Source organism: Capra hircus, chromosome 26 (genome assembly GCF_001704415.2).
Source record: "Capra hircus breed San Clemente chromosome 26, ASM170441v1, whole genome shotgun sequence".
Lineage (NCBI taxonomy): Eukaryota > Metazoa > Chordata > Mammalia > Artiodactyla > Bovidae > Capra > Capra hircus.
This window is the reverse complement of record NC_030833.1, coordinates 17239991-17252710: the sequence shown is the minus strand read 5'-3', so window position 1 is coordinate 17252710 and position 12720 is coordinate 17239991. Positions and strand designations below refer to the sequence as shown.

Sequence of the window (12720 nt, the reverse complement as noted above, 5' to 3'; positions counted from 1 at the left end):
GACTCTGGAAGTTCTGGGTTCAAGTCCTGCCTCCACCACCCACTTTAGCTAAGGCCCTTCTCTGAACTCTCCTGTCTCAGAGCTATGGTAAGAATTACATGAGCCAAGCACCTTTATACACACGCTTAGTGGTGCTTTGCACATAAGGTGAACAGTAAATATTAGCAGTTAGTATTACTGGTCTCTGAGCAGAGGATTCCTCACCTCATCTATTACCATCCACTGAAAGGCTTTGCCCAAAATCTATTGTAGTAAGTCATTATTTTCTACCTAGGTGACACCCAGAGCTGGCAGTTCACCCTCTGTGGATGTGGGCACAAGCCTCCTATGGTGAAATGTAGTAGGGATTCTGTGCTGGGATTCCAAGCTGAGCCAACAATCTCCATAACTGGACTGTGAGGAATGGAGAGTGTTAGCCTCCGGTGAGATGAGACCATAGTCACCTGCCCTGCTCTGAAAGTAGTCAAACAGTTCAACCTCCCAATGCCCAACCCTGAACCTGGAAGTGAGACACAGAGGCTTGATCTTGAAAATGACCCTTGTATCAAAGCCCCACCATTCATGCTCAGAAATCCTTACCAAGCTCAGTTACCTGCTTTCCCAAGGATGTGCTGAGCTGTAACAAGAAGGCTTCAGGGATGGGGAGATAGGAGGTGGGTGTTAGACAAAAGATGAGAATCGTGCCCTGGAGCCATCATGGGGAGAGAAAGCATACATGAATAACATTATTATATAATACAACACATGTGCAGACTGAGTGCTAAGTCCAGGGGAAAAATTCATTTTTCTTTGTCACTGTGGTTTAGATCTTTCTCTCTCTCTCTTTTTTCCCCTTACTATATGCATTTAACACTGTGTGTGTGCTCAGTTGCTCAGTTGTGTCTGACTCTTTGCGACCCTGTGGACTGTAGCCCACCAGGCCCCTCTGTCTGTGGAATTCTCCAGGCAAGAATACTGGAGTGGGTTGCCATTTCCTTCTCCAGGGGGATCTTCCCAACCCAAGGATCAAACCCGCATCTCTTGTATCTCCTGCACTGGTAGGCGGATTGTTTACCACTGGTGCCACCTGGGGAGCTCCATCACTGTGGTTTAGCTGGTGAGAGAGTGCACAGGTCATGTGGGAATTGTCCCTTTGAGCCTCTGCTGGGAGAAGGTGGCTGTTGTCTCAGGTTCTCATTCCAACTTCACCCCTGGATCTCTGGCTCTTTCTTCTTTTTTTTTTTTCCTTCTGGGTGAACTCAGAGGAGGGCGCACAGAGACAAACCTTGCTCTGAAATACCTTCTGCACAAAGGATTCCCAGGGGGCAGAAATGCCTCTGTGCCCCAGATCCTCATCATCGTCACTGATGGAAGGTCCCAAGGGCACGTGGCCCTGCCCGCCAAACAGCTCAAGCAGAGGGGCATCACTGTGTTCTCCGTGGGCATCCGCTTCCCAAGGTAAGAGATTCGGTTGTACTGGGTCAGCCCTCTGGGTCGGCCTGGCGGGCTTTACAGCCATGGGCAGAGAGGGGAGCTGGGAAAACCATCCTGGATCTTCGGGGACCTGTCTTTCCCTCACTTTGCTGCATTGTTGCTGGCACACAGGGAACTCCAGCTCTTTGGAAGTCTGAGAGTTTGCATTGTCTTTAGTCTGAACACTTGGTTTCAGGTGTCAGAAACTTGACTCCAACGTATCTGGGCAGAAATGGAAATTCACGGACTCATATAACTGCACCAGTGGGTCAGGGGTTTCTCGGGGTCAGCAGGAGTTAAGGATTTTGTTGCCTTTTAGACTCTTTCTGTCCCCCATCCAATTGTCTCTGCTGTTCTCTCAGCCCGGCTTTCTCAGGAAGCTGGGACTGTGGGTGTAGGCAGCGCCCCAGGTCCCATCTTCCCAGCTCCATCCTGGAGACAAAAGACTCATTTCTCCAGTTTCAAGTTGAATAATCCAAGAAAGTGTTCTGGTGAGCCTGAGCCTGGTCTGTGTCTGGCTCCCCTCTTCTCCAACATGTTTCTCTAGGTGCTGAAATCTGCCTTCCTGGTTGGGGGGGCGGATGGTATATTCTTAGCCTTAAAAATGGAGATGAGCTCTGTGAACATCTAGTTGTTGTGGGTATCAAGTGAAATGACTCTGGTCCTGGCACTGTGCCTGTACACAGACATCTCTATTCATTTTAGTACTGCCATTCCAGAACCAACTCCCTGCCCCAGGACACCACAGTCCGTGGATGTTCAAGTCCTTTATTTAGCCCTCCCATATCCGTAGATCATAAACATAGCACAGAAGCCACAGTGAGCTGAATCTGTGGGTGTGGAACCTATGGATCTGGAAAGCCTGCTGTACTTTTCTTATTCTCTGAATAAGTATAGGCTGTCTTCCTCATGCCAGACGCTATTCTAGGTTCTCAGGATACAGAGACAATAATATTGTACAAAGTCCTTGCCTTCATGGAACTTCATTCTAGGAAAGGAACTAGATAACAAACAAGTGAGTGAATAAATAAGTAATTTCAGGTGGACATAAAATGCAGAGAAGAAAAATAAAGTAGATAAGAGGTTACAGAATGATGGGAGTAGACAGGATGGCTATTTTGTTGGGGGGGTGCGGGTAGGGCACACCATGCAGCTTTTGGGATTTTAGTTTCCCAACCAGGGACTGAACCAGCAGTGAGAGCGCTGAGTCCTAACACTGGACTGTAAGGGAATTCCCAAGAGGATAGCTATTTTAGATAAGGGGAGTCTGGCAAGGCTCCCTCAAGGAGTTGATTATTGAGCAGAAACTGAAGTGAGGAACAAGCCTTCCACGTAACAAAAAAAAGCAGGCAAGGCAGGCAGATGGCAAGTGCAAAGGCCCTGAGGCAGCAGCTAGCTGAGTGTCTTACAGAAGCAGCAAGACAGCCAGAGAGCAGCTGGAGACCAACCAGCAAGGGGTGAATTACAAGAAATAAGGTGGAAGGAGGTGGGCAGGAATCTGGGCTGGAGACTTTGTGAAGTTTGTAATGAGTAGTGTGGGAAGTCTGTGGAGGGTTTTGAGCTGGAGAATTGCATGAACTGGCTTACATTTTTAGGGGATCACACTGACTGCCAAGAAGAGAATAGACTGACGGGACCGAGAGAGAGGCAATGATAGGGGCGGTGGGGGAACCTAGGAGACGGTGGAGCGGCTCACATGCAGTTTAATGGTGGTTTGTCATAGGGCAGCAGCTGTGAGCCGTAGAGGAATGGCTGGATCTAGGATGTGCTTGGAAGGCAGAGCAGTGGCGTGACTGGTGTGTTGGATATGGGTGCATGAGAGAAGAATAGAAGATTTTGGCTTGAGCCCCAGCGTGAATGACATGAGAAAGACTGGGAAGGGAAATGGAATTCTGTTTCAGACAGGGCAGATCTGAGATTCATATTGGCCATCTCAGTAGAGAGGCCGAGTAGAGAGCTGGATGGAAGGGTCTGGCACATAGGAGAAGGGACAGGCATCGAGATAGAGACGGCAGATAGTGTTTAAAGCCTAAATAAGATCACCCGAGTGTCGGGAGAGAGGACCTCCAAGGACCAGCAAGTGCAGGTCAGAAAGAGGAAGACTGGAGACTGAGGCTGCAGGCACCATGGGGCTGTCCTGATCATGCTGTGTCCTGGTGCGATGATGACAGGCACCACCACTGTTGCTGCTGTCGTTGCAAGTTGGTACTAAACACAGGCTGCCTTATGGCTGGCTCTTTTTGTGTTCTCAGATATAAGGAACATAAACCCCTTGAGAGAGGAGAAGGGGTGTTACTTTATGGCTCCCTGCCCACTCTCCTGCCCAACAGAGTGTCTTATGAATAATAGTTGCCCAAGGTCTGTCACTGAGGATGGAACTCCCCACAAGGTGGAAATACTGGCCCATTCTGGGGCTTTCTTCTCCAGCTGCTAGCTGGAGGAGCGCTTCTCAAACTATATGTGGTGAAGGTCCAGTTTTTTTTTTCCCCAGTGGATTATGCCCTGATGCTTTAAAAAAATACAGTAAAAATGAATTACCAGAAAAATGAAATAAAAACAAAGACAAAATAGAAGCTCAAATTCTTATTAATTGACCCAACAGACATAAAAATGGCTCTGTCAAGTAGCCATACAGTTAGTTTATAAATGCCTGGTATCTATGCTTATGAGATTCTGAATCAGGGTGAGAAGTTTAGGGACCTGCGCTGGCCCATAGACCATACTTCGAGCATTCCTGGTGTAGAGAAATTAAGAAGCTAGTTGCTCAGGAAAGGGGGTATCACTCAGATTTGAAAGCCCGAGTTTTGCAGACACAGGAAGCCTCTGAGGAAGCCTGGTGGGCTCCCAGGCCCACCTAACCCCTTCCCCTACTCCTAGTAGAAGGCCAGTGCACTGTTGACCAGTGGTTCTCCAGGTATGTTCCTTGGACCAGCAGCATCAGCATCATTTAGAGCTTGTTAGAAACCCACGCACTCAGGCCACACCTCATTGAATCCAAAACTCTGGGGCAAGGAGCCTCAATCTCTGCTTTTTCTGGTCCTCAGTGATTCTGATGCCACTAAAGTCTGAGAAACCGCTGTAGTGAGATTCAAGACTGATGCCGCTCAAACTCTTCCCTCCCCGCCTGTCTTTAGTGTATTTTAAACCCACTCTCTGAGGAGTCTCAACTCTGGCTGAGTATCTGGATTACCCAGGGAGCTTTTAAGAAGGTCTCTTTGAGAGCTGGGAGAGTTAAGGGTGGGGGGGCCTGGCAGAGCTGCCCACTCAAAGCTACTGTGAGTCTAGAACTAAGAAGCCCCTCCTTCTTGCCAGGCGCTGTCCTAGGTACTGGATAAAATGGCTGGTTTCTGTGGCTTCAGAGGAGAATCAGAGTTTTACATGAGGTGATTTAGAGATCCATCAATGTTTTGCTGTATTGCCAAACCTTGGTCTATTTTGATGAACTTTTTGATGGGCAAGATTCTAAATGGGTTACTGACTGCCTTGTCTTCTTAAAGACAGAGTTTTTTCAACATCCTTTAACCCTTCTTCATGCCCTAGGGTCATCGTCCCACCCATCATTTCTGTTCCAGGCACTGACAGTGCCCTCTGGTTGTTAAACTATGCCAGTTCCCACCTCTACATGGCCTCACGTTGCTGGCCTCTGAGTTCTTAAGGCCATGGTTTATAATCGTCAGGATTTTTTTTTTTTTTTCCTATTACTAGTTGTTCTTGTGTGTGCTTCTCTTGGCATCACCTAGAACCAGAAACCACTTTCTTTCACTTCCCTTCTGGTTAAATTTTTCTCATCAGCTAAAAGTTATAAAACCGGATGACTAGATCTGTTAGGATCAAGTCTCAAATACGGGCTGACAGTTCGAGTGGGAGGCTCTCCTCTGAGGAAATTGGTGGGTTGCTGGAACATGCACACATGACTACCCACAGCTCAGCATCCTCAGTCTTTCTGTGGTTCACATCTAGACCTTCCCTGCATCCTAGATGGATGAGGTTGCAGCTAGGTGGCTCCTGCCTCGGTGGGTGGTGGTGCTGTCCACACAGAGCCCAGGGTCTAGGAGATGGGTGGGCAGGAGGTGGGTGAGCGTGGGGCGACGAGCCATTGTGACTTCTCTGCTGCGGCCGGGACTCAGGTGGGAGGAGCTGCACTCACTGGCCAGCGATCCAAGGGAGCAGCATGTGCTGATGGCCGAGCAGGTGGATGACGCCGCCAACGGCCTCTTCAGCACCCTCAGCAGCTCCGCCATCTGCACCACTGCCTCTCCAGGTGAGTATGGGCCTCCCAGCTGGGAAGGAGTGGCCTTGCCCATATAGAAGTGGGATGTGAGGGTGGGGAGGGTTCCCCAAGGCCAGAAGTCAGGACACAGGAGGCTCCCTAAGGAAGTGGGAGAAGAGGGACAGGACCTAGCAGCTTCAGCCCTGGGACTCTCAGCTTCGTTCAGCCTCCCCGTGTCAGGCCCTGTGAGGGTTTTGGCTGGGAATCCTGAAATTGTCTTTGAGGGATTGAGAGGCTTGGGACCCAGATGTGGCGGGGAGCCCCCTGTGCCTGTCCACTGCTTGGGAGGAGGAAGGAGCCAGCTCCCCATGCTGTCAGCACAGGGAGGCTTCATCTTGGGGTGAGATCCCTGTATGCATAGTCAGCTTTGTCAGGGTCTCCAGGAGCTGGAGTGATGTATATAGTATGAAAGGTACACATGTGCACAGGATGGAAGAGCTGTGAGGGGTAGGGCCTGCGCAGAGGAGATGCTCGGAGACTGGCTGGCCCTCCGCTGCGTGCTCTGCCAAGAGGGAGTGAGGGCAGGGGTTAGTGGGACCACGGGGAATGAGGCTTAACTCTGTCTTCCCTGTCTTGGGCATGCATGGTGGACACAGACTGCAAGGTTCAGCCTCACCCCTGTGAGCGCAAGACGCTGGAGACGATCAGGGAGCATGCTGGCCTCGCCCCGTGCTGGAGAGGATCTCGGGGCACTGATGCTGTGCTGTCTGCCCTCTGTCCCTTCTCCAGGTTTGTCCTCAAGGTCTGAGGTCAGAGCCCGAAGGTTCGGCCTGGGCAGGGTGGGCCAGGGGCTCATGGGCTGCAGGGAGAATGGCTCTCTGGGGCCTTGGCCGTGGAGCCTGTGACGGGGATCGGAGGAGACCAGAGAGGGAGCCAGGGACAGAGTTTCAGGGATACAGGCAGGAGCGCAGTGTCAGAGTCTAGTAGCCCCACAAGCCAGGCACCCAGGGTAGGTGAGCGGGGCAGGTCACAGCCATTCTGGAAGGCTGGTGGGTCAGCCAAAAACTGGTCGGATAGGGCAGTGGTTTGGACGTGGGATAGTGGTCTGGCAACTTGGTTCCTCTGAGTACCAGTTTCCACCTTTGTGGGGGCTGAGCAAAGCAAGAGGCTTAAGTAAGATCCTTGGATGAACTCCAGTTGTAGATGTCGTTGGGGAGGCTGGATTCTTCAGGACAGGAGCTCAGGCATTCGAGAACACCTGCTGGCCACTGCCCAGCAGACTCCCCAGACGGTCCCTCGGCACTTTATCTGATCACTTCCAGTATGGCCCCTGGTTAGCAATTCGTGATCCAGGCCACCCATCATTTCTAGAGAGCCAGGGTAGCGTTTGTACCAGCTGCATCTTTCCCCTTGGCCTGGCCTCTGAGATGAGATCAGAGCATGTACACGGCAATGAGACGGAACAGCAGAGAAGCTGCAAGGGCCATGCTGAGCCAATGCTGAGTCCAAATGCCACCCTGGCAGGGATGGGCCATGCCCCCCATGTGGATCAGAGGAAGTGGGGCCTGGGGCCCTGTCAGAGGCCATTAGAGGCTGTCTTCTGAACCTGAGCTTTCAAGTGAATGGAGGTAGTTCTTTGTTCTCTGGTGAACATAAGTTTAAGTGCCCCTCTGAGCCGGATGGTGTGTGACAAGGAGGTGGCCACAGTCACTGCCCCCAGAGAGCCCCCCAAGTGCTGTAGCAGGGCCTGTTTCCTTCTTGCACATCATGGAGAAGGGGCTGCTTGAACAGCCTTTATATATATATAATTTAAAAGTCTTTATATATAGTTTTATTTCTTCATGGCTGCACTGGGTCTTTGTTGCTGGGTGTGAGCTTTCTCTAGTTGCGGCAAGTGGGAGCTCCTCTCTAGTCGCCTTGTGTGGACCTCTCATTGTGGTGGCTTCTCTCGTTTCAGAGCATGGGCTCTAGGGTGCGTGAGATTCAGCAGTTGCCACTTGTGGGCTCAGTAGCTGTGGCACCCAGGTTTAGTTGCCCTGCGTCATGTGGAATCTTCCTGGACTGGGGATCGAACCTGTGTCCCCTGCATTGGCAGGCAGATTCCCACCTGCTGCACCACCAGGGAAGTCCCTCAACAATCTTGAATGGTGTCAGAACCAGGTTGCAGTGGGGCTGAGGCATCCAGAGGTTGGGAGGCCCAGGAGAGGCTGGTGGGTAGAGTACACTTAATGGCTTTGTGCTCGGACTCTGGGGACACCACCATTAATGAGCTGGGAACCTCCGCTGTCTGTTCCCATGTTCAGAAAGGGAGTGAGAATAGGACCTGCCCCAGAGGATTTGTCTGGAGCATGCAGGAATTAATATATCAAGGCTTCTAGAATAATGCATATAGTAGGCTTTTCATCAAGCCCTTCACTCAAGAAATCTTCGCAGAGGCTCTCCTGAGATCTTAGCACTGCCTCAAGTCCTGGGGAATCTGCATGAGCATCTCAGAAACAGATCTGCCCTTGTGAGCAAGAGGCAGCAGTGAACAGAGTAAGTAGCTAGAGGAACTCTTAGGTGATGCCAAGTGCCTGCTGGGGAAAGAATGCGGGGGTGGAGGGAGACAGAGTGGGTTGAATAGGTGTTTGGGGTAGGTGAGCACTTTTAATTACAGTAGGCAGGGAAGGCAGGGAATGTGGCATCTGAGTCTAGAGCTGAGGGAGGTGGCAGGTGGTGGGGCGGGGTGGCAAGCTGAGGACAGGTCCAGGCAAAGGCCTAGACAGTGTCTGCTCAGTAGCATGGGCTCCCAGTGCTGGGCTGGGTAGGGAGGGCAGGGCCCACGGAACTTTCTGGGCTTGGATGTGTGATTTTATGAGATTGTCATGGGAGAAGTAGATGTGGAAGGGAAGAAGAGTTCTCTTTAATGAGCTGGTGGCTTGGCAGAGTGTTGACTTCAGCAACCCCTTGAGTGCAGAATTGACTTGGCTTTTATCCCAAGTGGATGTTTTGCCTCAGGTAAGCTCCTGCCCTAGCAATGAGCCCCATTAGCCACCCGTCAGCTGGGCAACACTGGGGTGGGATCCCACTGGGAGAAGCCTTCTTGGGAAAGTTTTAGAGAACTTTATTGCCAAGGCCCCGAGAGAATTTCCTTAGAGATGAGGCCATTGTAGAGCTACTGCCAGGCAAGGGGAGGGCTTCCTGCCGGAAGGACAAGGACCCCTTCTTGCCTTGGCTGGCGTGTGACCCCGCAGAGTCAGGAGAACTGGGGTGGGGTGGCCCAGAGGGCAAGATGGATGGGCTTTGGAGTCCAAGACAGAGTTCAGATCCCTACTCTGCTGTTTTGATAACTGTGTGACTTTGGGCCCCTTAATTCAGCCCCTTGAGCCCTCTTATCCAGCTGAAAGAGGCTATTGTTTCTTCAAATAGCTGAGGACTTGATGTAATGATGGGGATGGATGGAGCATGGAAGCCAGCACAGGAATGGTGGCCCTTGTGTTGTCACAGAAGGTTGGCAACCAAACAGGCCTCAGGGGTCATGGAGACCAGCCAGTGGTTTGCACATCCTCCTGGCAGGGCTGTGGCACTGGGGGAGCCGTGAACAGTCCTGTTTGCTCTCCACCAAGGCTCCAAGGAACACAGTTGAAAACTACCCAATAGAGTTGCTATACAGAAGAGGGGACTGAGGACCAGAGAAGGAAAGTAACTTGCCTGAGGTCACACAGCCAGAATCCAGTTGCTTAATCCCAGTATTTCTTGCCCCCCACTCATTCTGCTGTCCCCAAGAAAGCTGTTCATGTAGCTCAGAGTATCGAACACAGACATCTCTAACTTCTGACAGGATAGCCAGCTTAAATTATCTATTTTTTTTTTAAATTGTCTTTGAGTAGTTTGAAACATTTCCTACTGTATGTGCAGACAAAAGTTGGGGTGGAATCAGGGGGAAAAAGGTTTCTTGAGTCACTTCTGCATTGGCATCTTATGTTAGCTCTTAGTATTTTAAATAACCTTTCCTGTTAAACCTCTGATCTGTACCGTTTGATTTCCTGGGTCGTAGCTGGAAGAGAGTGTTCTTCACCCACCCCACCAGCTGCTACAGGACCACCTGCCCAGGTATAGTCTGCCTCTTTGATCCTCCTGTTCTTTCTGGCCCTGGGATGAGGCTGGCTCTCAAAGGGGCATTTGTACTCCTGGGGCAGCAAGTAGGGTTGGACCCGGCTCCAGGGCAGAGGCATGGGTATTTCAGAGGCAGAGCAACATGCTTGTGTGGTACTCAACGCTTCCCTCATTCAGCGGTATCTTTTCACTGAGAATGGAGTGGAGCTTTGGAATTACCTCCTTAACTGGGACTCTGCTTTTACATGAGGCAGAGCAGGGCGACCCCTAGCTTTGCAAACAGAAAACCTCCTATCTAGCACCAAACCCAGAGCAAGATACCTGAGCCTCACTTTCTTCCGCTGTAAAATGAGGGCAATGTTTGCCCCTTGTCTGGACTCCCCGTCTCCCTACTCTGGGTGGTAGAGGGTACCATACATGGACTCCTAGGGAAGATTCAGTAGATGATGTCCACCCAAGTGCTTCATCAGTTTCAAAGTCCCCAGCAAACAGGAGGACTTATCAACCCCATTAAGATCATTCGGCCTGGCTCCCCAGTGGGCCCTCCCTACTCATCACTCCGGGGTCTAGAGCACCCCACGGATGCAGGAGCACGGCAGTTGGTTGTCTTGGCATCAGTGCTTGTATGGATTTGCTGCTCCTAATGAGGTCAGGTGCCTGGCCCCTGAAAAGCCAAAGGCTTGAGTGCAGGCGGGAGGGTACTGGGTTAGGTGATCCACTGGGCATCTTATTTTAAAGTTCCAAGGTGGCTGGCCTCTGACAGCTGGCAGGAACTGAAAGCCTGGTTGTTTCCACTTAGAAATAAAAGGTCAGGGATTTATGGTTTTGAAAGCAGAGTAGCTTGGGTTTGAGTCCTAGCTCTGCCACTTTCCAAGTAGCTAACCTTCAGCAAGTGACTTGTTTCAGCTTCCTGTCTGTGACGTGGGGGTTCACAGTACTTGCTTCATTTGGTTGTATCAGTGAAATGAGATCATGCATGTGTAACCCTCAGCTCACTTCAGTTCACTCACTCAGTCGTGTCCGACTCTGCGACACCATGGACTGCGGCACGCCAGGCTCCCCTGTCCATCACCGACTCCCGGAGCTTACTCAAACTCGTGTCCATTGCGTCGGTGATGCCATCCAGCATCTCATCCTCTGTCGTCCCTTTCTCCTCCCACCTTCAAGCTTTCCAGCATCAGGGTCTTTTCCAAGGAGTCAGTTCTTCACATTAGGTGGCCAAAGTATTGGAGTTTCAGCTTCAACATCAGTCCTTCCAATGACTATTCAGGACTGATTTCCTTTAGGATGGACTGGTTGGATCTCCTTGCAGTCCAAGGGACTCTCAAGAGTCTTCTCCAATACCCCAGTTCAAAAGCATCAGTTCTTCAGTGCTCAGCTTTCCTTATGGTCCAACTCTGACATCCATACATGACTACTGGAAAAACCATAGCTTTGACTAGACGGACCTTTTTTAGTAATGTCTCTACTTTTTAATATGCTGTCTAGGTTGGTCATAGCTTTTCTTCCAAGGAGCAAGTGTCTTTTAATTTTGCAGTACCTGACCCCATAATAGCTGCTCATTTAAAGGCCACTGTTGGCACTGTTAATGAACTCCCAGTCATTTCCATGAAACTCCAGCTGATAGGACTGCAGGCCTGGGTGCCCAAAGTTACTCTCAATTCCTACCTTTCAAAAGTATACACTTTAATTACAATCATGTGACCACTAAGTAATATATTAACATTTTTAAGGTATTGAGGGGTGTCGAATCCTACATATGAATATTCACTGGAAGGACCGAATGAATAAATCTTCATAGTTTTAAAGTTTTAAAACTTCATAGTTTTAAAAAATCTTCAACTTCACCACCCCATCTTCACCATCCTTCACCATTTTCAGCTGAAGCTCCAATACTTTGGCCATGTGATACTAAGAGTGGGCTCATTGGAAAAGACCCTGATGCTAGAAAAAGATTGAGGGCAGGAGGAGAAGGAGGCGACAGAGGATGAGATGGTTGGATGGCATCTCTGACTCAACAGACATGAGTTTGAACAAGCTCTGGGAGATAGTGAAGGACAGGGAAGCCTGGCATGCTGCAGTTCATGGGCTTGCAACAGTCAGACACGACTTAGCAACTGAACAACAACATATGAATGGGTGTGAAAGGGGAGACATAATTCAGTCTGTAACATGTGCTCCCAGTATCAGAGACATGGGATATTGACAGGTCCACAGTGAGCCTGTACTTCACACAGAGCATTAACTGAGCCCACCACTGAGTGTCTATTACTTCCCACACCCTAACCCCTCATTGGCTGTCCTTCCCATCTTTGCTACCAGTGTTGAAATCAATTTCCTAGTGCATCCTGGGAAAGGAAGGGGCCGGGCCCTGGTAGGGCAGGGTGGCCAAAGCCCTTCCATCTCTGGGCGGATGTGCCAGGCTGTTAATAGACATCTCTCTGGTAGGCCCCTGTGACTCACAGCCCTGCCAGAATGGAGGCACGTGTGTTCCAGAAGGACCAGACAGGTACAACTGCCTCTGCCCGCCAGCCTTTGGAAGGGAAGCCAACTGCGGTACGTGTGCCCGGGACTTCCCAAACTCCAGTTATTGGGGAGCAGTGGAGTCCGGGCTCCTGCTGTTTGTCTGCAACCCTGTTAGCCACTAGGTAGGAAGTGGCCCACGGACAGAGGAGCCTGGTGGGCTATAGTCCACGGGTTGCAGAGTCGGACACGACTGAGCGACTTCACTTTCACTTTCAGGAAGTGGCCCAGGAGTTAGTACATTTCAAGTACACTACTGAGCTGATGTCTCAGATGATACCCTGAGGGCTCCAGGGTATAACTCGGGGGTTGGAGGTCTGGGTAGGACACCGCCCCTAGCTTCTTAGCTTTAGAATGGCCACTGCTTGATCTGTGGGCACCAGAGAGCCCAGCTGTAGGCTGGAGCCAGCCCATCAGGTTCATGGTTCTGGGCAGTGTCG

At 50.7% G+C, this 12720-nt stretch overlaps 1 protein-coding gene across 2 annotated transcripts in view; it reads left to right on the top strand.

The window, feature by feature from the left end:
• VWA2 (von Willebrand factor A domain containing 2) overlaps positions 1-12720 on the top strand; it is a 51463-nt gene that overhangs the window by 28837 nt on the left and 9906 nt on the right. For both annotated transcript variants that reach the window (XM_018041457.1, XM_018041456.1), the window contains exons 7-11: positions 1243-1437; positions 5580-5713; positions 6319-6451; positions 9699-9754; positions 12206-12313. In XM_018041457.1, coding sequence (XP_017896946.1) covers positions 1243-1437; positions 5580-5713; positions 6319-6451; positions 9699-9754; positions 12206-12313 — 626 coding nt within the window. The remainder of the gene's footprint in view (positions 1-1242; positions 1438-5579; positions 5714-6318; positions 6452-9698; positions 9755-12205; positions 12314-12720) is intronic.